General features: G+C 34.0%; 3 protein-coding genes across 6 annotated transcripts in view; all 3 read right to left on the bottom strand.

Annotated features, from left to right (window-relative positions):
- Positions 1-1,403, bottom strand: part of alpha-Man-Ia (alpha-Mannosidase class I a) — a 627,691-nt gene extending 626,288 nt beyond the window's left edge. Inside the window, exon 1 of the mRNA XM_076533836.1 lies at positions 861-1,403. Within this exon, the coding sequence (XP_076389951.1) occupies positions 861-1,241 (381 nt within the window). The 5' untranslated portion in view covers positions 1,242-1,403. The remainder of the gene's footprint in view (positions 1-860) is intronic.
- Positions 1,404-11,535: 10,132 nt separating this feature from the next.
- LOC105662608 (uncharacterized) lies at positions 11,536-15,032 on the bottom strand. 3 transcript variants are annotated; one of them, XM_012286542.2, is made up of 6 exons: positions 14,819-15,032; positions 14,587-14,743; positions 12,989-14,425; positions 12,690-12,766; positions 12,489-12,618; positions 11,538-12,404 (listed from the first exon to the last, which is right to left on the bottom strand). In XM_012286542.2, exons 3-6 carry the CDS (start codon positions 14,152-14,154, stop codon positions 12,188-12,190), a joined length of 1,590 nt encoding a protein of 529 aa, XP_012141932.2. In that variant the 5' UTR covers positions 14,155-14,425; positions 14,587-14,743; positions 14,819-15,032; the 3' UTR covers positions 11,538-12,187. The 3 variants fall into 3 exon arrangements, with proteins under 3 accessions (XP_012141933.2, XP_012141932.2, XP_076389323.1); XM_076533208.1 differs by having other exon boundaries at positions 12,265-12,404; positions 12,489-12,554; positions 14,587-15,032; XM_012286543.2 differs by lacking the exons at positions 12,489-12,618; positions 12,690-12,766 and having other exon boundaries at positions 11,536-12,404; positions 14,587-15,032.
- Positions 15,033-15,324: 292 nt separating this feature from the next.
- viaf (viral IAP-associated factor) lies at positions 15,325-16,911 on the bottom strand. 2 transcript variants are annotated; one of them, XM_003703862.3, is made up of 5 exons: positions 16,589-16,911; positions 16,340-16,475; positions 16,037-16,265; positions 15,761-15,969; positions 15,325-15,668 (listed from the first exon to the last, which is right to left on the bottom strand). In XM_003703862.3, exons 1-5 carry the CDS (start codon positions 16,619-16,621, stop codon positions 15,532-15,534), a joined length of 744 nt encoding a protein of 247 aa, XP_003703910.2. In that variant the 5' UTR covers positions 16,622-16,911; the 3' UTR covers positions 15,325-15,531. The 2 variants fall into 2 exon arrangements, with proteins under 2 accessions (XP_003703910.2, XP_012141935.1); XM_012286545.2 differs by having other exon boundaries at positions 16,694-16,909.
- Between the last annotated feature and the right edge of the window lie 7,461 nt (positions 16,912-24,372).

The raw sequence follows: 24,372 nt of genomic DNA, 5'->3' as shown, positions 1-24,372 counted from the left end.
TTCCTATATTCACAAATGCTCAAACCCTCCTATTTGCAAACTGTCAAACTGTACTTAACTCTGAAAAGTTTGAAACTTTAAAAAATACTTTTGTAGATATAATAATGATATAAAAGTACAAGTAAAATTCGAGAAGATAATTTAGTCAATAACAATTAAAATACCTAACAGAGTTATATTAATTTGTCAAATTAACTAACGTCCTATCTTTTAAACTTGATTCCCGCGACACAACCACTTTAAGCTCCATTTACACTCAACGTCAACGCCGACATAACGTAAACATAGCTACCCCCTCTACGCGAACGTTTCCCTCAATACGTACATACAGGGTGTCCTAATGAAACTTTATACGTTTCATGAAGAAACGTATCTTATATTAAATATTTAAAGCGTGTATATTAAACATACATTTATACGTGTAACTTGGGTACCTTTACTTTGAATACGTAAAGTGACGTTATCTAATTTAAATTGACCTTTAACAGTCAACAGGAAAGTCTAGCAAAGGACTCTGAATCACAAAACCGTGAGAACTTTCTATCCGTTACATGAACACGTATACAGGAAAACTCACGTGTGCCCGTGATACGTCACGATGGCCGCGTGTAAACAAACAGGTCAGGAATCGCGTGTAACAGCTGAAAGAACGTGGCTCCAGAACGAGAACACGTTCTCGATAAGTTAAACGTCGGATCAATGTCAAAACCAGTGAGCAACATACCGTTCGAACGGGAGTTGAAAAAATCGTGAACAGGTTGAGCGCGGTTTCGGAGTTGGCTAGAGAAATCGAGAGTCGATGTATCGAGGAGTCGAAGGAAGCGCAACGTCGAGAGAACGTAACAACACTTCGCGCGAACCTGCAATTTTTGTTTGTCCTCGATCAGATGGACATCCTGATGATCGATGCCCTCGTGTCCAGGTGGCACAGCATTCGGATGACCCATGGACCCCTTTGGGCCCCCTTGCAGACGTGGTGGCGCCGGTATAAGCAACTCCGGTCCCGCTTTCTGTATGTGCTGGTAAACACGGTAAACACTGTTCACTGCCACGCCACCGGTGCCAGCGCGGAAATCCGGCAAAAAGAAGAACGTACCGAAACACACGACACCGAACGTCAAAAACACCAGTAGGATCAGATACTTTTCACGCGGACGGAACGACCGTCTCGAGAACAGGGGCACCGGCACACCGTTCACGAACCGCTGATACGACGGCAGGATACTCGACGTCGCTGTCATTTTCGCGATACTGTCACGACACCCGCTCACCAACGCACTTTTCCGTTTTTACAACCAACGAAAAACCCGAGCACTCGTGCGCGTTGTTGCCCTTTTCCTAGCCGTCGCACGCCATTACAAATGCGGTGAGACGCGAGCACCACCTGCTCGAAGAGATTGACACTTGGTCGCGGACGACGCGCCAATCAGCTGGCGCGTCACGTGCGCCATCTTGCGTGCGAACGCGTCACGTGATGAAACGAAGCGTAGGATTGGTCGGTATGATACTGGTAGTATTCGAAATGTCGGTAACGAATATTACGAATGTAGTTCAAAATTTTTAATTTTGTATCTTTGTAGATAAGATATAAAATCACGAATAGATTTTAAGATAGACTACATGCAATGCCTTTTTTTCATGTACATGGAAATATAAGATCTTATTTATCATTTTAGTGTCGCATTCTACTGTATCAAGTGTGGCTGGTTTTGTATTACAGCGCCTTTTGTGGTTGAAAGATAGAGGTCGCAAATCGAACTGAAAACGCGATTCAAAATTTAAATGAAATTTGAATAAAATTGCAAAAGTGGAGGGAAATGTAGGATTGTTCATATTACATGATATGAAATTATGATATTGTCCGTATCTTCATTTTTCATAGCTGTTTTATTACGTAATTTTCTACTTTTCACTTCTACTTTTTATAATTCACAAAATGCGCTTTTATCAATTTTTAAATAAAAAGTTTTACACTCATTGTAGCACAATTCTTCTAATTTTGTTGTAATCGTACAACAATTTGCAAATACCAACAGCACATAAAAATATATTATTTTACCGAAAAAGCGTAATTATTTATTTTGATAATGTTATTATTATCAAAGAGCGTGCGTAGATATAAGTTGTAAAAAACATGTAATAATAAAGCGTTAAATTTTGTAAATTAATAATTTTGTGATAGATTATAATTTTTTATATCTTTTTTACGAATTAGAATGCTGTGATACTTGAATTAAAAATGTACATTAGAATGTAAAAATAAATTATAAATAAATAAAAGTTTTTTACACAAATTACTCCTCACACAAAAATGTAATAATTGAAAAAAAATTAACTACGTACACACATATAAATGTTAATAAAAATATAAATTATCACAGATATAATAACAATGTTATTAACAATTACTACAAAATTAAAATTAAAAGAAATGTGTAATTTATAATTATTTAGTACGTAGTAACTAAAGAAACTTATTCACGCATGAAAATTAATAAAAACAGTAAATTTCAATATTAACAATAACAAATGAATTAAAAAATAGTTATTATAACCAAAAATTGGAATGGAATTCATTCGAGCAATTCTCCGCCAATAGCAGTAGAATATAGCACCGCTGGTTGGTTCATGAAAAATTCGCGTGTTAATTGGCCACCGCGAATTGCCAATCATCGGTGGCGCTTTGCACTTGAGAAAGGTCGGAGACATCAGTCTTATCGGAGCTGCCAAGGGGTTCGGGTCACTCAACACAACATTTACCGGTACGAGTCAAGGATTTAATTAATCGATTGTATGCTTATATCAGTGTTACCTAAAGTGTTAGTGCTTATGCCTAGCGTGTTTTATCGTGATTTTTTACAAACATGTGGGGGTGTATTAACGCGTTTTATGGTGTTGTTCTACATGTGTCAAAGTGATTACCAGTGTGTTACTGCATGTGATACTGCATGGTATTATGGATTATTTAGAGTGTTCTATGGTGCGATTATTTACGTGTTTTAGTGTATTTTTTTTTATTTTTTTTTAAATTTTAACTTGATTTATGGTGTGATTATACGTGTGTCAAAGTGATTGCTTATGTGTTACTACATGTGATAGTGCATGCTATTACAAATTATTTAGAATGTTTTATGGTGCGATTATTTACGTGTTTTAGTGTATTTTTTTTATTTTTTTTTAAATTTTAACTTGATTTATGGTGTGATTATACGTGTGTCAAAGTGATTGCTTATGTGTTACTACATGTGATAGTGCATGCTATTACGAATTACTTACAATGTTTTATGGTGCAGCTACCTATGTGTTTTGACATGCTACTACAAATGTTTCAATGCATTTAATGGTGTAGTCACCTATGTGTATTAGTATAATTTTGCAAATGCTTTAGCATGCTTTATAAAGCAGTTACCTACACATTTTTTCATACTTTTTCAAACATTCTGAGTTTTATGGTGTAGTTTGTATGTCACAAATTTGAAAATGCATGTTTGTACAAGTACAGTAGATACGTTGAAAAATAACAAATACTATTCGAAATTCAAACTGATTAATCGTTGTGGTTTTTGTGTGCTTACAGAAGGCCTTTTCTGTGGACCTATGGGACTACCTGCCTAACCCTCATTGTACCAATCGATCCGATCAACCTTGAGCCAAGCTAAACTTGAGAGCCAAGCAGCAACCGTGGACCAATTGTAAGATGTATCAATCGCAGTGATGCAAGTCAGCGATCGGTGAGTCGCATGCTTTACGATTCCTCCGGTTCCCATCATGTCGTAGGACGAATGGTCCGAAGCGACACGGGAACTGGTTGTATTTTATATTTTGCGAGCATAGTGACCACGACTGTACGATCGTGTAAAATTCGTACAAACTGTTTATTTCATTTATTAGCTCAGGTCAGGTTTTTCTTGTACATCGCGTTTTAACTTCTTTTCAATCTAAAATTAAAATTAGTACATAGAAGTCGGATGACCCTCCGATTTCACAGTAATTGTCGAGTCATTTTCATATAATTATCGAGTCACTTTCAATTTTTACGTATGCGTGAAAATTTTTTAATTAAATGTACAAGAAAGTATCGCGAGAAACAGATTTCGATATCAAAGTTATTTACGAATGTTTGAGTCATTTAGAAATTTACTTTGATATCACAAATCTGTTAAAAATGAAACAATCGTATACTTAGATTTTTGCAAAGTGTTCTTCCATTTTCCATTTTGAACATTTTTTAAAGTTAGAGTCAATTTTTGCTGGAAGACACTTTATTAGCATGTTTCTAATCATGTTTTTAGCTCAGGATTTTCAGCACACATGAAGAAAGCTGGTAGGTCAAAATACAAGTGGCCGTGTTCATTTTTATGCTCTATACTCATGCGCGTGCTTAGATGCTACTCGCATGGGTTAGGGCAGGTGGACACGGTTTAGTTTTAAGATGTTTAGCGATCGACAAATTGACAGTGAATTATCGACACAAGTTACACGTGCGTGTGTGGTTAGGTCGTGGACCTTGTGTCGATTAAACTATAGATTTATTTTTTTAATTTTGCAAAATTCTATTTGAAAATGCATACAAAATGCAAGTCGAGTCATTTGAAAATGCATACAAAATGCAAGTAGAGTCATTTGAAAATTATATAAAGTTATTAAGTTAGAAAATTGTATTAGTAGTTTAAATTATTACATGTACATATTACATTGAATATTCTAAAGAGTACGAAAATGAAATATGTATGTTCACTGTCGATTGTCGATCGATTTCAGCAAAAAGGTATGAACTTAGAGTGTGAATGTAGTATTGAACTCGGGTGTCGGAGACGTCCCGGGACGTACTCCCTAGGATTAGGCTTTTTTGCACCCGGGTGGTATGTGTGAGAACCGTGGAGTGTGTTTTTGTGAGAATGGACTTTGCAATTTTTTAAATATAGCGATAGGCAGGCAGGTAGCTTACTTCTGGTGTGAATGACTTAATTTTAAGTAGGTAGGGCCAGAGCAAGCTTTCACGTTTCTCTGTCCTCCTCTCTTACACGTGAGATGCTTGCATCTGGGGGGTTTACGAAAAATCGAGAAGAGAAAAATATTAAATATGAATTTATTTAATATTCTCTTGAACTCGATTGTTCGTTCAGGCCAGGCCTTTTAGTTTGTAAGTCGCAGTCGGGTTCTAGATCCGACTGCAAAAATGAAGTATAAAGTGAAGTGAAGTGAAGTGAAATAAAATATTCTGCTCGGATATTCTTTTACGGACAGCGCATTCTGAGAATCGCTGGTCGTATTTTTATTTTGAATAATTATTTTTCTTACTAAACTAACTATTACATAAAATATTGATTTTGTTATCGATCGAAATAAATGGATAGTAGTGCAATTTTATTTTTATAAAATTGTCTGCTATCTGTTTATGGAGATTGATAGCGAAATTGAGATTTTATGTAATTGAAAGCAAAGAATATCCGAGTTACCGTAAAAATTCGCGAGTGATTTTTGTGAGGCAATGCCGAAGAGAGAAGAGGCTATATGCCGAAGAGCCCCGGCAAAGTTGCCAAAGAAGAGGGGAACTATTAATGAATGTCCATCTTAGGATTCTAAGATGGACAGTCATTTTGTCGCTATGCTCGCTATTATTTTCTTGTATTTTACATGTGTTTTTTGAACGATACAAAATGTATCGTCAAGTTTTGCTCAAATGTTTATGAGCAAAGCCACTCGCGATTTTATTCGCGATTCGAGATTTTTATGCCCTCCCTATTAAATTTCGCGATTAGAGATTTTTGTATAACTTTGCGATTAAATTTTGAGATTAGAGATTTGCATATCCTTTCGCGACTCGAGATTTTTATGCCCTCCCTATTAAATTTCGCGATTAGAGATTTTTGTGTAACTTTGCGATTAAATTTTGAAATTAGAGATTTGCATATCCCTTCGCGATTAAATTTCGAGACTTTTGTATCCCTTCGCGATTAAATTTCGAGGTTTTTGAATCCCTTCGCGATTTTATTTCGAGATTTTTGTATCCCTTCGCGATTTTATTTCGAGATTTGTATATCCTTCGCGATTTTAATATCTCACAATTTTATGTGTTAATTATTTTTCTCTGTTTCAGGAATTGATTCTGTATAAATTGTTTTATTGTTGACTGATGTTAAACTCGTAATTTTTATTGTGTTTTCTGTCTCCCCATAGTGTCGTTTCACTCCTTTTCGTACAATTGTATAGGCTAATAAAATTTTGTCTGTTTTAGATTTTTATTTTAAGTAAGTGATGGAATAATTTGTATTTGTTTTAATTACTTTTGTCTGTTTCAGGTTTTCTATTTTATGTAAGTAATGAAATAATTTACATTTGTCTTAATAACTTTTGTCTGTTTCAGAACTTAATTTTTGATAAGTTCATACATTGTTCTCTTTTCTAAAATTTCTATGTTAATAAATTTTTGTCTGTTTCAGAATATAATTCTTGGTAAGTTATGTTCTCTGTTCTGAAATTTCTGTGTTAACAAATTTTTGTCTGTTTCAGAATGTAATTTTTGGTAAGTTCTGTTTAATGCATTAGTGTTTTAATTCCGAGCTTGTGGGAGGAAGGGTGGGCTCGGGCGCAGGTTTTTCGTCACAATTTGTGGCGAAAAGCTTGCGCACTTTGTAAGTACCTCTTATTCTAACTTGCACTCATCTTTCCCACAATTTTTTAATTTACATATTAGACTGTAGTAATAGTTTGTTACTTTTTCTCAATTTCCCCAAATTTAAAAGAAAGTTCTTCCAACTTTCTTTCATATCCCTTTGCTTTTTTTTAAGTTCTATTTTCGAGTGCAATTTTAGAATAAGAGGTACATGTAGGGCATTTAAAATGTATTATAGTATGCGTGAGTGTGTGAATGGTATGTGTCCTGCATCCTGTACTCACTGATAGGGCCACTAATACTCTATCTGACTTTGTTTCTAGCTTCAAACTCTCCAAAATTTTATTTCTTTCTCTCTCTTACTTTATCATTTGGTTTTTAATACCTGTACTTTGGGTAGAGTTTCTCTTTCATTTCATGCAAGAATATTATTTCGAGTGTCAAAGTCTTTGGTTCACCTCATCATTTCTATTCGGTCTTGAAGTTTTTAATCTCTTTTGGTTCTTATTTTAAATTTGAGGTTTTCAAAGAGATTTTATTTCAACTTTTAAAGTTTCTGAATTTTTTCGTCTTTTTATTTCGGAGTTGTGGTTTTCAAAATTGTATTTTCTATTTTTTAAGAGTTTCGTTTCGAATAAAGGGAGATTTCATTTCTTGCTCCGTCAATTTTATGCCTTAATTACTTTTGCATTTTAATGTTTCATATGTGTCTAATCACTTTTGTCTGTTTCAGATTTTTATTCTAAGTAAGTAATTCAATGTTTTATTTGTCTAATCACTTTTGTCTGTTTCAGATTTTTATTTCAAGTAAGTAATGCAATGTTTTATATGTCTAATCACTTTTGTCTGTTTCAGATTTTTATTTCAAGTAAGTAATTTGTTGTTTCATATGTGTCTAATCACTTTTGTTTGTTTCAGATTTTTATTTCAAGTAAGTAATTTATTGAATTATGTTTGTCTAATTACTTTTTGTCTGTTTCAGATTTTTATTTCAAGTAAGTAATTTATTGAATTATGTTTGTCTAATTACTTTTTGTCCGTTTCAGATTTTTATTTTAAGTAAGTAATTTATTGAATTATGTTTGTCTAATTACTTTTTGTCCGTTTCAGATTTTTATTTTAAGTAAGTAATGTTTCATATGTGTCTAATTATATTTTGTCTGTTTCAGATTTTTATTTCAAGTAAGTAATTTATTGAATTATGTTTGTCTAATTACTTTTTGTCTGTTTCAGATTTTTATTTTAAGTAAGTAATTTATTGATTTATGTTTGTCTAATTACTTTTTGTCTGTTTCAGATTTTTATTTTAAGTAAGTAATGTTTCATATGGATCTAATTATATTTTGTCTGTTTCAGATCTTTATTTTAAGTAAGTAATGTTTCATATGTGTCTAACTATATTTTGTCTATTTCAGATTTTTATTTCAAGTAAGTAATTCATTGATTTTTGATTGTCTAACTACTTTTTGTCTGTTTCAGATTTTTATCTCAAGTAAGTAATTTAATATTTCCTATGTGTCTAATTACATTTTTCTGTTCCAGATTTTTATTTCAAGTAAGTAGTTTAATTATTCATATGTGCTTTAATTATATTTGAATGTTTCAGGTTTTTATTTTAATAATTTATGTTTATCCTAATTACATTTTTATGTTTCAGAGTTTTATTTTAAGTAACTAATTGAACATTTCTCAAATATATTGTGTGTTTTATTTGCGTATTTTTATCGAGTCGACTTGAGTTTTATTTCACTTTTATTCCGAAAATGGTAATATGAATTTTGCATGTTAGCATGAATTGTGCATGTTAGCATGACTTGTGCATGCCAGATATTATAATGTTACTAATCTTGCATGTGCTCCTCTACTTTCTCTTTTTACTGTTACACTTAATGATTCTATAGGTAATGAATATGTCATCATTGAAGACTTCCTTCGAGGAATTTCATCAACTTAAGCGTTAATTTTAAGATTATTTTGAGTTAATTTTAAGTTGCGTCTATTGTAACATATTATAGTATGAATGAGTGAATGTGTGAGATGCGTATATGTGAAGATTGAAGACATCGATCATCAAGGGATCATGGAGGGATCATCGGGGGATCTTCGTGGGATGCGTGCGTTAATTTTAAGCTAATTTTATGCGAGCGTTAGTTTTAAGTAAAGTGTGCTCGTGGGCGGGCGGGTGGGTCCCTGTAAGTGCCTCTTATTCCAACTTGCACTCATCTTCACAATTCTCAAACTTTGTACGCGTTAGCTTGTAGTATACTCAGTTATTTTTGTCAATCGTTCCGAACCCAAGTGGATCATTGGGGGTTCATAGCGCTGTGAACACGCGGCAGAGGTGAGCTGCAAGTGCTGGTGTAGCGCCAGGGACACATCTCTGCGGGGCCGATCGATTGATGAACCATCTCGATCTGCCGCCTCACGGCAGGGGTTTCCTCTCTGCGGTCAGACTTGCTTCAAACGCAAGCGGCGGGGAAATGGGAGACCCTCCGCGGATGTGTCACTCGTTCTTGCCAGTATTTTCGGTTCATCTCTGTCTCGTGGTTCACGTAAGCCACTATGGACTACCCTTTGACCCATGGAAGGCGAGGTTCACTTGGCCAAAAATACTGATCCCCTTTTATGACAGAAAGTTCTTCTAACTTTCTTTTCTTCCCTTTGCTTTTTGACTTCGTCATAGATTATTTGAGTGCAATATTAGAATAAGAGGTACCATGCGTGTAGAATAAGTTAAACGTGTGTGTGTGATCCCATGGGATTAGTATTAAGTTAATGTATACGTGCGTGTGTGATACAAGTTCTTTGCAGATTTGTGGTAAAGAACTTGTATATGCGAGCTTATGAGCTAAGTAGAGTCAGAACTCATTTATCCTTCTGGTAAATGATGTTGCATTTGGAGGGTGGAAGGGATTTGGAGTTAGGGTGGGTCACTATCGTAGCCACCTCCACGTGGTGTGACCCGGTAATCGATATCGTTTTCTAAATATTTTTCACGAAATTAACTTTAGAAAATGATATCGAGCTAAGAGCTACGATTATAACTTGTCAATTTCATATCTAAATTACATTAATTCCGAGCTGTGGGAGGAAGGGTGGGCTCGGGCGCAGGTTTTTCGTCACACGTGACGAAAAACTTGCGCAAATTGTAAGTGCCTTTTGTTCTAACTTGCACTCATCTCAACGACAATTTTTTATCTTGTTAGATATTAGTTTGTAGTCGTAACCTATCATTTTTATTATCAATTGCTTTAAACTTAAAAGAAAGTTCTTCCAACTTTCTTCTTTTACCCTTTTCTTTATTTAGTTTTACATTATACGAGCGCAATTTTAGAACAAAAGGCACATTTAGGGCTTTTCTATTGTAGTATGTTTCATATTTGTTCTAATTACTTTTTGTATGTTTCAGGTTTTAATTTTATGTAAGAAATTTATTTATTCATATGTGTCTTAATTGTATTTGTATGTTTCAGGTTTTCATTTTAATTAAGTAATTGAATATTTCTCAAGTATATTGCATATTTTACAGGTGTATTTCTACTGAGTGAACTCGAGTTTTTTTATTCCGAAAATGTTAATGTGAATTTTGTATGTTATCATAAATTGTGCATGTCTAAACATTATAATGTTACTAATATTGCATTTGCCTCCCTGTTTCCTCTTTTTGTTGTTACGACTAATTATTCTGTAGGTAATGAATAGGTCATCATTGAAGACATCCATCGAGGGATCATCGAGGGAGCATCGAGGGATCATCAAGGGATCATCGAGGGATGCGTGCGTTACTTTTAAGTTATTTTTATGAATGCATTAGTTCTCAGTTAATTTTATGCGTGCGTTAATTTTAAGTTAAGTGTGCTCGTGGGCAGGGCGGGTGGGTCCCTGTAAGTACCTCTCATTCCAACTTGCACTCATCTTCTCAATTCTCAATCTTTGTACGCGTTAGCTTGTAGTATACCCACTTATTTTTTGCCAATCGTTCTGCGCCCAAGTGGATCATTGGGGGTTCATAGCGCTGTGAACACGCGGCAGAGGTGAGCTGCAAGTACCGGTGTAGCGCGAGTGATATTCTTTGCCCGGCGGGGCGGATCGGGGTTGGCACCTCTCATACTCTGATGTGCCTCCCCGATCCGCCGCCATTCTGCCAAGGGGCATCACGGTCTGGGTATCCTCTCTGTAGTAAGACGCGAAAGCGCTGGGGGAAATGGGAACCCTCCGCCAACTGGGGTGTATCACTCGTTCTTGCCAAAGGTATCTTCGGTTCATCTTTGCTGTCGTGGTTCACGTAAGCCACTATGGACTACCCTTTGACCCATGGAAAGCAAGGTTCACTTGGCGAAAAATACTGTTCCCCTTTTTTGACAGAAAGTTCTTCTAACTTTCTTCTCTTTTAGTAGAAAGTTCTTCTAACTTTCTTTGCTTTTAGTAGAAAGTTCTTCTAACTTTCTTTTCTTCCCTTTGCTTTTTGACTTCGACGTAGATTATTTGAGTGCAATCTTAGAATGAGAGGTACCGTGCGGCGTTTAGAATAAGTTAAGCGTGCGTGTGTGAGATGCCATGCGATTAGTATTAAGTTAATGTATGTATGTGTGTGTGTGATACAAGTTCTTTACTGGATTGTGGTAAAGAACTTGTATATGCGAGCCTATGAGCTAAGTAGAGTCAGAACTCATTTATCCTTCTGATAAATGATGTTGCATTTGGAGGGTGGAAGGGATTTGGAGTTAGGGTGGGTCACTATCGTAGCCACCTCCACGTGGTGTGACCTGGTAATCAATATCGATCTCTAAAGATTTTTCGAAAGATAATCTTTAGAGAACGATATTGGGCTAAGTGCTACGATGTTGTCTTTATTTTTATAAAAAAAAAAAAAAAATACAATAATTGCGACATGGAAGATTTTAGATAAGTAAATTAAATTTCATTTATTTTGAAGATTTCAGATAAGTGATGAAAATAATTCTTACATTGTTCGTTGAAACAAATGTTAATATTCAGTTGTAACAATTGAAAAATATAAGAAAATTCATCCTGAGTAAAAACTCGGTAATAATTGTGGTCAATTTTTCACTTAAATTAAGTTATTCATACTTTGTAACAAAAGTATAGTCTGGTCCAAATAATAAGATACTTTCTAAGTAACACTGTATTACTTACACTCGAAATACAAATAGAAAAATAAAGTTTAAAACATTTGTCAAAATTAATAAAACATACGTGAGAACAAGATATAATTTACGAACAGAGCGAAATAAAATATATATAAGTCCAGCTGATATAAAAAGAATACTGTAACTCGCAAAGCTTTCGAAACGCATAAATAATCTCTAACAAGTATTCTCATCTTATACTAATTAACAAATAATATTAAAATAATGTTAAAAATAATATAATCAGGAAAAAAGTATTGCGCTAATGCAAGTATAGGAACTTAAGATCTTTGGTAACTGAATTGCATTTAAGTCAATATTTAAAGATAAACGAAAACTAAAGTTTGATGATAAAGTAATAATACGACAATACTGAATTTGCGCTATTTTAGATTTGAAAACGATAGGAACACTATAATACTTACACTAAACGTCTACCCCTCCTTCCTCCCCATAAATCATCAGAATAATGTAACAATTTATCAGACGTATTCTGATGCTTTTTAATGTGATTTTCAAAAGCTCCAAATTTACTGTAAACCTTTTTACAGACGCTGCAAGTGAATTTGGTTTTATGATGATGAGCATAATGAACGTGATGCGTCTCTCTTAAATGATGAACCAAAGATGACTTGTGCCTAAAAAGAAATTTGCATCAATATTACTTCAAAGTTTTAGGACACTGAAGATGTAATCCTGAAGACGCTTGTCCAGTTTTTTACCTGTACACCTTTATGCACATATCGCATCTGTACGGTTCTTTGAAACGACCGCAATGAATAAAATGCCTATTGAAATGATATTTTCGATTGAAAAGCCTACCGCAACTTTCGCAAAGTATTACGTACGTACCTGAAAAGCAAATTCAATAAAAAACACACCGAATGAAGTTTAATTTTTGTGACTCTTCTTTTAGCATTTACCTCCATGTGCAGCCGCTTCGTGCATTGCCAGTGTGCGAGCATTCGAAAATGTTAGTGAACATAATGGACACTGAAATCTACAAGTGCATTTCATGCTTTTAGTAAAATTATAGAAGCAGAATTTGGGAGGTATAAAACAGCCGAGTGTACAAGGATCTTCAGAACTTAGAGACACTAGGATTTAGAAATTTATATCTCTAAATTAGAATATGGGTGACTAGGAATACTAAAGAAGCATCTTATAACTGTTTATAAAAAAAATTCTTTCCAAACTGGATAAACATATGCAATTCACTTACTTTTCATTACTTAAACTATATCCGAAGTCTTCTGCAGCTTGCAGTATATCTGTTGAATATTTATTTGTTCCTTGGTTTTCAGATTCGAATAAAGATGCATCAAAATCAGATTCAAACACAGCATCATTAAAGTCAGTCAAAATATCACATGTTTGTCTTTGATCAAAACTTATAATTTCTTTAAATACTTCCTCTCTGACATATTCATTGTTATAATTTATTAATTCTGTTAATGGTTGGTCAATATTATCAAGGTAATTTATTAATAAAGTAGTTCTCTCGCTATTATTTCCTCCTAAGGTTTCATTCATCAAATATGTATTATGCATGTCTGTATTTAAGTTGCAATTATTAGGTGAATCAATTTTATTTTGATTATATGTTGCTGTTAACATTCTGTCTTTCTGAAGTGTATTATTATTTGCCTCACTAGCTAATATCCAACTGGAAACGCAATTTTCAAGACAATAATTACAATAAGAATCACAAGACTGGTTCAATTGTCTATCATCCAAAAGTGAGGTGTCATTATTTGAGTGTTCAGAAGACATTAAAGATTCATTTATTGAAGATAAAGAATCATAGTTCTCCGTTAAGTCATTTGAATTACTTTCACCGTAAAATTCATAATTAAACTGACTGAATATTTCATTACTTGAAAAATCAATTGAATTATGTAAATCTACAGATTCTACTTCTTGCAAACAAGATGAAACAAAATCAGAAAAATCTAGTGATACATTGTGAGATTGTGGAAATTGGTTCTCGTGTTGTTCAATTTTATAAATAGGCACCTCATCTTGTTTGTCCTGTTTTTTAGTATAATGTCTTAATTTTCTCTGATTTGTGCTAACATCTTCTTTCATTGATGTAGAGAGATTTTTATTTGACATTTTCTCTTTGTCATCAACAATAGAGCAAATATTCCAATTAGGAAGTTCATGCCATACATTAACTAAGCTAAGTCCTTGTTTCCTTCTATTCGTTAGACGTTTATGTTTAATTTCTTTCTTCAAACAATTATTTTCTTGAAAGAAATTTTTATTCTCATTCGCAAAAGCTGAGTTCCTATCTGTTACATTTAGTTGAGGACAAACTTTTCTATTCACTTTTGAATTTCTTTTTAATATATTAGGAACCATCCTAGCAGACATTTCGTTACACATTATTTTTTCTCAATTTGAAATTGCTGTGATGTATGCAACCAGTTTAAAAATTATTTATTTGTTGAAGATTACTTTTTTTTTAATGTGCTAACTCTTTCAAGGCTATATTGGTTTTCATGTTGTTTTATATTCAATAAAACACTTTACAAACTCCAAGTATCATTCTGATAATTGAGTGTAAAAAATATTTTCTTGGCATGTTTAATATGTACTTTGTACATTACACTGTTTTCTCATTAATTTTCATTTAAATTTGCATTACTCATTGTAGCTATAAAAGTAAAATTACATTATAGTAAAACAAATACAATGAAAAATAAGATTGAAAATGTTATTAGAAATTAATTATTTAATTATTATAATTATAAAAATACATTTTCTGTCAATAAACAAGTAGTTTCGAAATTCAAATATTATCGCACGCGTACTTACCTAACTTTACTGATGGCACTTCACTGGCACTTAATGTATTATTCGCGAACGTGAATATTTTTAATATTTTTATAGCATTTATTGCAGCGAAATAGCGCAAATAATATAACAGATGTAAAGAAATTTTGTGTATATGTGGCTTACGTGAATGTACTTTCTGTTAAAACAAATCGTATTAGTGTAAATTTAAAAACTTTTATTTCGATATATTCTTCGATATATGACTACGCACGAGTCGAAAATCGAACTGTGCAGCCGCACGAAGGGACAAACTATGGTCTATACTCGAGATAAAGAGAGCCGAAACTTGAGAAGTCCTTGAGAAACACAAACGTAAACAATTCTAAGAAACATCATCTCGAGATCGGAAATATTTAAGTAAGTTGTTATGCAGAGATTAGCTCTATTGTTAAAAAACTAACAGCTTCGATCTTTTTACTAGACAAACTTTCGTCCCGTTTATTTACGTTCATCAACGGGTGTCAAAGAAGTAAAAACAAAATGAAGGATATAAAGCGAAGAACAGAAGAAAATTGTAATGGCAATGTGTGTTCTCTGCATTTCCGTAAGTTAAATTTTACTTGTTATTCTTTTTAATATAAATTTTTTGATAATTGTGATTGGAACTGAGAATTTTATGTAATTCATTTAAAATACTTAAATTTTATTTAGAGTAGTTTAAGTACATATTTTATATCAATGGTTTCATGACAGGGTGTGAAAATATATCAAAATCAATTTAGAAATCAGTAATATAATAAAATATTTTATTGTAATAATAAAGTGACCAGAGGTAGTAATAAAATTTTTAAAATAACAAAATCATTTGTATGCATGTGTGCATTTGTGTGTACATGTGACAATAATGATAAAATAAATAAAATGCTCTGTGCATTGTGATATTTAAATATTGATTTGGTTTCTCAAAGTGCCTAACAAATGAAATTACCAATCGTTACTGTCTTCCAAGTCATCTTTTTGAGGCCTTAACGTAGAAAACAATACGTCTCTAACTTTTGGTTTTGGGTCTTCAGTAATTTTTGTTGGCACAGCCTCCACCTGACCTAACATCCACTCTAATTCTGTAATAAAATAGTAGTCAGTATTCATTTCAATATGAAAAATTTGGTTACAGATAAAATGCATTTTTTATTAAAATTATGGTAATATGTACCTGCTTCTGTTAGCTTCATGCCTCTTAATTCTATGGGCCCAATAAACTGTTTTACCATGTTTCCACTATGGTAAATGAAAATTGTAGGAAGATTACTATCTGGCCAGTTAGGAATACATGTAGTAGATATGCTTTTCAAGAATTTTGTCATAGGAAACTTTCTTGCTAAGCTACTCAAATACTGATTAATTAATGTGCAAAGTGGGATGCTGTAACAAAAATCGTAATATTAATTCTTCTATTCAATTCTTCCCAAGTATATATTAAAAATCATACCCAGTTTTATATAAGTGAAGTACGACCCAAATATCTTCTCCAGCATTATTAACTTCCTGAACATAATCTTCTCCTGAAATTTCCTTCACTTCTCCATATTTAGCTTTGTTAGCCAGTTCCTTTAGTTCTGCTATCCTCTTCTGTCGATATTCCAACAAAACCTTTTCATCTTCTTCATCTTCCAACTCATCCAGTTCATCCAATGTCTTTGATTCCAAGTCGTTAACAACTATATGTATAAAAAGATGTATTTATTAAGATAAAATGTATTATTGATTGGAAATAAATAAAATAAACAAGTACCACGCCCAGTCTTTTCGTTTATAGTATTTTCCACGATATCCACTAGCTGGTCTTCCGTAACTTCCTTCTCTTTTGGCGGTATAATTCCTTTGCTCCTAAGGATGTCATTCCACTGTGTATCCTCATTTGGATCTTGCTGTTCCAAAAACATATAGGTTATACAAATTCATGTAGTAAAACTTGCATTCAAATTGTATTTTATTGCCGTTTTCCTTATTACTTGTAAAATACTTAAACTATTACACATACATTTTTATTAGTTTCATATCTATTTTCTTGCATAACTTAGCATTCCTTATTTGGAATCGCTGACGTTGAATATAACCTCAATAAACCAAAGTCTTCTTTACTTACCATTTTGTAATAGTTTTAATAAAAATATGATTCTAACACAAAGAATCTTTAATTCACTCGATTGAATAACTTATCAAATACTTTTAAGTAACAAAGATTATGTACAATAGTTCAACAAATGTAGCAGACAGCTGATCACGTTTCACGATGCTTCACTACAATGAAGTACACTACACAGCTGTACTCTCATACACGTGCATTTATGGTATCATCAATGACGCATTCATCCTTGTATCCCATTCTATTTAAAAACCATACCATTAGCCAGTGGCGCCTCCACTGTGTCTATATAAGCACTTAAATTGATCACACTTTCTGAAGACGAAAGGAACGTACATTTTCATTTAGTATGACCATCATTAGCGTAATTAGAATTTTTACTGCGGACATAAACTTCATGCGAAATGAACGTGAAATATTGCATAAAACAAAATATTTATGAGGGTAAAAGACTTGATTGTTTTATTGCAATATCAAAGTTTATTTATTATTATTCAACAGTGAAAAAAGAAAAATATATTTATTAACAAATTTATCCTATTTTAACTATTAAAAAAAAATATATTTGGTAAGTATTCTATGTAAGTACACTTTTATTAATAAATGTAGAAATTGCTTAATATTTATGACTATAGATATTTTTAGAAAATTGTTAACAACAGTTTATTATTTTTAACAATATCTTAATTTGTATGCTGTAACCATTGATTGTACACCCAGTTGTCTGTAATCACACAGAACCGGTTAATCGTGGCGTTGTGTTGGACCACGGCCATGTTTTGTGTCCCACACTGAATACCTTTCAAACCAGTTTGGAGCATCACCTCGATAATATTTATAGGCTTATGGAATGATAATTTCTGTCCATAACGGTACTGCGTTAAATATCGACAGTGTATACTACGCACTGATTTGTGTAAATTAGATACATGTTTGCCCCACGTTCTTTTTTACTTTTTTGTCAGATAGTCACGTATTTACTTTTTGTAGGAAACTGAATGCGGCGTAGTTCTTGATGTGGGTATTCGATTTGTATTGAGATTTGGTTGTGAGGATGTTTATTGGGATATGTGGAAGTTTGGAAATTTTTATATTTTCAGATTTTTATATTTCTAAAATTTTATATTTTCAAATTTCTATATTTCTAAATTTCTACGTTTTCAAATTTCCATATTTACCAATTTCTACATTTCCAAATTTCCACGTTTCCAAATTCCTACATTTCCAAATTTCCACGTTTCCAAATTCCTACATTTCCAAATTTCCACGTTTCCAAATTCCTACATTTCCCAATTTCCACGTTTCCAAATTCCTACATTTTCCAATTTCTACATTTCCAAATTTCCACGTTTCCAAATTCCTAAATTTCCACATTTTTACATTTCCAAATTTCTACCTTTCTAAATTCCTACACTTTCCAGTTTCTACATTTCCAAATTTCCACGTTTCCAAATTCCTAAATTTCCACATTTTTACATTTCCAAATTTCTACCTTTCCAAATTCCTACATTTTCCAATTTCTACATTTCCAAATTTCCACGTTTCCAAATTCCCAAATTTCCACATTTTTACATTTCCAAATTTCTACATCTCCAAATTCTTACAATTTCTGTACCCCACACTCTAACAAATTTCACACTTCCCCACATCCTTCTACCCTTATATGTATTTCAACGCTCCTACACATTCATAGGAATGTGTCCCTCATTCCTACATTTCCCTACCTTCCCAAACTCCTCCATTTCCAATATTAACAAACCGAATAATCCAAATTCAATCACCAACAGGACACAAGTATGTATCAGTTCCACTAAAAAAAAGGATTAATTTCTATTCGAGTGCACCAGATGTATAAAATCAGATCTTAAGCCACACACACACATGAACAAACACACGTGTACCATACTAGTACATGCTCAAATCGTTTTCACGCTGCTTTCACGTCGCGTGTACCATTGTATGAAACAGCCTTTGTCGTTGGACTACATAAAAGAGCCGTGTTTCTTCAATGGTGGCAGACAAATTGCAGAAAATACGCGTTCTTGACCGGCGAGGACACGTGTGTCCTTACTTTATTCGGTTACGAGTTGAAAGTAGTGGTACAGTGGTACATAAACTATGGTACAATATTTAGCATAATTCTAAAAATTCTGTTGGAGTCTCTAAACACTTTTGTGAAGGTTTTTAGATTCGATGATTGAGGATTTGAGTAATTTTTGTGGTGCATGAACTTTGCAGTTATTGTTATTGTGGTACAGTAGTACATAAACTATGGTACAGCATTTAGTATAATAATTTGTATTGGAGTCTCCAAACACTTTTGTGACGATATTTTAATAATTTTTATGGTGCACGAAGTTTGCACTTAGTGTTATTATGGTACAGTGGTACATAAACTATGATACAATATTTAGTATAATAAATTTTGTTGGAGTTTCTAAACAATTTTGTGACGATATTCTAATAATTTTTTTGAGTAATGAACTTTGCACTTATTGTTAGCTAATTTTTGTAATAAACCATTATATGATCATCTCAGATTATATTATCGTCTCAAATCAATATTTGAAATTTTATTAGATAAATATATTTATTATCAATTATACAGAAAGAAAGATTTTTAATACTCTTTGAAGAAAACTGTGTTCTGTTGAGTTTATGAAAATGTTATTTATGAAAATATTTGATTATATTACCATCTCAAATCAATATTTAAAATTTTATTAGATAAGTATATTTATTATCAATTATACAGGAAGAAAGATTTTAATACTCTTTAAAGAAAACTGTGTCTTGCTGAGTTCATGAAAATGATTTGAAAATATTTTATAAAAATAATATGCAAAGGTGAAAGTTATAAAGCAACGTGAAAATGTAGTGATCATTAAAATTGATGCATTGGAAGATGTAATATGAAAACACTGACCAAAGCTTCCTTTGCGTGAATGTATATTGCACACACCGCTTATTATTGTTTTCTATTGTTGCGCTCTTTTTTTTGTCGAAAGCATTGTTCGATGAAACACTCGTGTTTCCGGTTGCGTGTAGATTGGAACTTAACCCTACATTTAGGCGTGTGTAACTCGATTCAGTGGAATTTCTGTCGTATGGTTATACGCTGTTTGGAGATCACGATGATGTTTATCGAGAGAAATTTCGAATTCGAGAAAGAGGTTTCAAAGTACCAAATTTTAAACTGATTTTTAAAATTTTAATTTGTTAAGGTCTAAAGATTGCAGTGTCTAAAGTTCTAAATTTAAGGTCTAAATTTCTATGGTACAATATCCCTAACCTAACCTTCCTAACCTAACCTAATCTCAATTTCTAAAATAACAATTCTTCAAAATTTCACATGTTCAAGAAACTCTACTTTCAAATTCCTATGGGTCCAAATTCTTAACCTAACCTTCCTAACCTAACCTAATCTTCTCAAATTCTAAAATTCTTCAAAATCTCATAAGTTCAAGAAACCTCTACAAATACCAAATTCCTGTGGTTCCAAATCCCTAACTTTCCCAAACTCTAAAATAATTTTTCAACCCCCCAAAATCTTAAGATTTCAAGAATCCTCTAAAAATACCAAATATCTGATTCCAAATCCCTAGCCTTTCCAAACTCTAAAATAATCTTTCAACCCCCCAAAATCTTAAGATTCGAAGAATCCTCTAAAAATACCAAATTCCTATGCTTCCAAATCTCCAACATTCCAAAATCTGTAACACTTAAAAAATTGTGCAAATAACAATCTTTCAAAATTCTAACGTTCCAAGTTTCTGTCACAGAAAAGATGCAAAATCTCCAAATCTTAAACCTTACAAATTGCAACTCCAAAAAGTTTCAATGTTCGAGTTCTTACTGAATGGTCTTAGATGTATCTAATTTTCTTGTCAAACAAAAATTTTAATAACGTACGTAGTATTATTCTGCAGTGTCGTGTCAGTAATTGCAATAAATACGGAGACTCCATTGTCTGGCTTTGGTTCATCCGTCCATTTACCACAATTCCGTGGTCAGCTCCTCGTGTCGATCCTCCTTCGTGGTCAGATGTATCGCTGCTTCTCTGACCTTCTTTCCTCGGATTACGTGGATTGTGCCTGCCAATTCTGTTTCGGGGCGTGTCGAAAATGGCAATCAGTTACTCGCAGTCAAATCCGTGCTGGATAGACAGCAATTTATGCTTCGTTCGGTCTCTGTTATCGAGAGAGCCTAGGTGTTACCAGGAAATTAAATCGTATTCCGGTACAACGAGAGCGAGAACGTGGTAGAAATAGAAGAAATCGAATAAAATTGTTACCTTGCATCTTAGCGTTAATTTCAACGAGGCTAACGCTGGGTTTCTTGTTAAAGAAATCGAACGATATAATAAATCAAACCGGTAGTAGGCATTAGCGGGCCAATTTCCGTTTCGAAGTATCCACGGAAACTGCGATTAATTTGCCAGTTGAACTCGAACACCTCCATTCGATGTTACGATCAATTAAATCGTACACATTGGATTAGCTTTCATATCTTGTACAGTCGTTGGCAAATCTTGGTACACGATTTTTAGGGAATTTTTAAGATTTCGAGTGCTTGAGAGTTTGTTGAGAATTTGGGGATGTGGGAATTTGGAGATATAGGGATTTGGGGATTTAATGGGTTACAAATTTGGGGATCTAAGGATTCCACGTGTTAGAAATTCGAGGATCTAGGGATTTGGGAAATTAGAAATTGGTAGATTAATTGGTGCTTTAGAAATTTTGGGTTTTAGGGAATTGACGATTTAGAAATTTTGAAATCTGATAATTTGACAATTTAGAAGTTAGTAAAATCTACACAGATTCTACGTGTCGACATCGAAAGTCTACATTGCATCCGAGTGTACATATCATTTCTGAATATGGAAGCTGTTGCAATGAATACATGAAAGGCATACCTCTCCGCGACGTTTATCGATAACGAGTGATATATTTCCAGCCTCCATGTTGTGTCCGCTCGAAGCTACGTAAGACGAACGTGGAACACGTGAACTAGTATATTATAAACGCAGGATGTGCTTGTATTTACAAATCGCGGTATGTAGCGTGCAGGTAAACCCATTCTTAAACTCGCATATCCTTTGCTCTTGCTTTTTTTTTATGATCTGTTTAATGATCCCCGCATAACTCTCGCGGAAAACCACGCGCTAACGAATGCAACGAAGAATTTCTCTTGCATTACCGGGAAAAATTATTCGCATCCTCGTCGAGACGTGGCAACTAACATTTGCAAAGTTTCTCACTGAGCTACCCTTTGTCGGTCGTTATCGAATTATTATTTCACTCGTTGAAACGCCGTGTTGTAAACGTCTTTCACGTATGGGGTACTCATGAAGCTTCGTTTTTGAATTATTAGGGAAAAACACGGATAATTCGACGCGTGGTAATTCCACGCGTGGTAATTCGATACGTGGTAATTGGATGCGTAGTAATTCCACGCGTGGTAATTCAATGCGTGGTAATTGGATGCGTAGTAATTCCACGCGTGGTAATTCAATGCGTGGTAATTGGATGCGTGGTAATTCCACGCGTGGTAATTCCACGCGTGGTAATTCGACGCGTAATAATTCCACGCGTGGTAATTCTACGCGTGGTAATTCCACGCGTGGTAATTCCACGCGTGGTAATTCGATACGTGGTAATTGGATGCGTAGTAATTCCACGCGTGGTAATTCAATGCGTGGTAATTGGATGCGTAGTAATTCCACGCGTGGTAATTCAATGCGTGGTAATTGGATGCGTGGTAATTCCACGCGTGGTAATTCCACGCGTGGTAATTCCACGCGTGGTAATTCAATGCGTAGTAATTCCACGCGTGGTAATTCTACGCGTAGTAATTCCACGCGTGGTAATTCGACGCGTAATAATTCCACGCGTGGTAATTCTACGCGTGGTAATTCCACGCGTGGTAATTCTACGCGTAGTAATTCCACGCGTGGTAATTCGACGCGTAGTAATTCCACGCGTGGTAATTCGACGCGTAATAATTCCACGCGTGGTAATTCTACGCGTGGTAATTTGACGCGTAGTAATTCCACGCGTGGTAATTCTATGCGTAGTAATTCCACGCGTGGTGATTCCACGCGTAGTAATTCCATGCGTGGTAATTTGACGCGTAGTAATTCCACGCGTGGTAACTCTACGCGTAGTAATTCCACGCGTGGTAATTCTACGCGTAGTAATTCCACGCGTGGTAATTCAATGCGTAGTAATTCCACGCGTGGTAATTCTACGCGTAGTAATTCCACGCGTGATAAATTTGCTCCACAATTAATTACTACCCTTCTTCGTTTCACTACGTTTGTATAACATTCTACATAAAGTTTGCACTTGGAGTTTACCTTCAACTCTTAATCAAATCACCATACTCACCATAAAATAACGTTTCACATACAATCTTTCAGAAGGCAATGAAAGAACATTCTAAGGATGAGTCTATCAATAAGAGAAAAATAACAAGATATAAAGATGTAATATCGTATTAGAAACACGTGTCCACAGGCATTTCCTCGTTCACTCATTTGGCTAGGTAAATTTGCATAATCGTGTGTGTGGAATCGCAATAGGACGGAAGGGAAAGGAAGGGACACGACGACCTTGCAGATGCGATGCGTATGCGACAGGACTCTCGGAAAAGGCGTAAACGAGGAGAAGCAGAAAGAATAGGAAACGAGGAGCTGTTGGACCGTGTTCGAAGCTCTGTATGTCCATTTCACCTGGAATATAACCTGCCGGAAATTTGCAATTAGTTGGCATTCCTTCCAGGGTCGAGTACTGTAGGGATACCTTCATTCGCGTGATCGTTAATTGCCCCTGTCCCCCCATGTCACGTTGATGATGTAATTTTCAGGCTGTCGTTCATTTGATGGCTTCGATTTGACGACAGAAGCTATTTTAATTGGGCTTTGATCGGTGTATGAGAACGGTATGTTACATATGTGATGTGTGGTTATGCATTTTGCGGTGTGAAAGGAGAAATTTTGTATTAGTATGTTTCTATGTTTTTTGAAATTTAATGGTCGATGTATTGAGATTCGATAGTTTATGTTTTATGATTATACTATTTTTGAATTCATTTATTTCTAAATTTCAGAAATCTCTAATTTCCTGGGTTCATAATTTTACAATTTTCTAATTTCCCCAATTTTCCTAATTTCCACAATTTCTAAAATTCCACAATCATAAAATTTCAAATCTAAAAATCCTAAAATTCCAATCTCCCACAATTAAAAAATTTCCCTATCTCAAACTTCGTGAAGCACGAAAACAAACCACCTCTAAAAATCCCAACACGCAGCGGATACAAATCATTTTTCATCGCCGCAAAGATTGATCGTCTAACGAAATAGATTGATGTTTCCGATAAGCTGATGATCGTCCGATGCTTGCTAATATTCGGTTGTCAAGTATGCAATATGCTAATTGTAGATGTTTCTTAGCGCAGACGAAGTTGTTCGGTTAATCTAATATGCAAAGATGTTGCAATCAAACAGGTAACTGACGAGTAGTTCAGTGACTGGTATTTATTAATCGCTTCTGATCATATAATTTTATGGTCGCCTTCAATTTCGTCCTAGCTACATTGAAATTACACGATTTATTGTGAAACGACGAATTATAACCTCAAAGCCGTCAAACGAAATTAATTATTAAACTTTGATA

Source organism: Megachile rotundata, chromosome 7, assembly GCF_050947335.1.
Source record: "Megachile rotundata isolate GNS110a chromosome 7, iyMegRotu1, whole genome shotgun sequence".
Taxonomy (NCBI): domain Eukaryota; kingdom Metazoa; phylum Arthropoda; class Insecta; order Hymenoptera; family Megachilidae; genus Megachile; species Megachile rotundata.
Note: the sequence above shows the minus strand (reverse complement) of the source record. Positions and strands in the feature narration are given on the sequence as shown.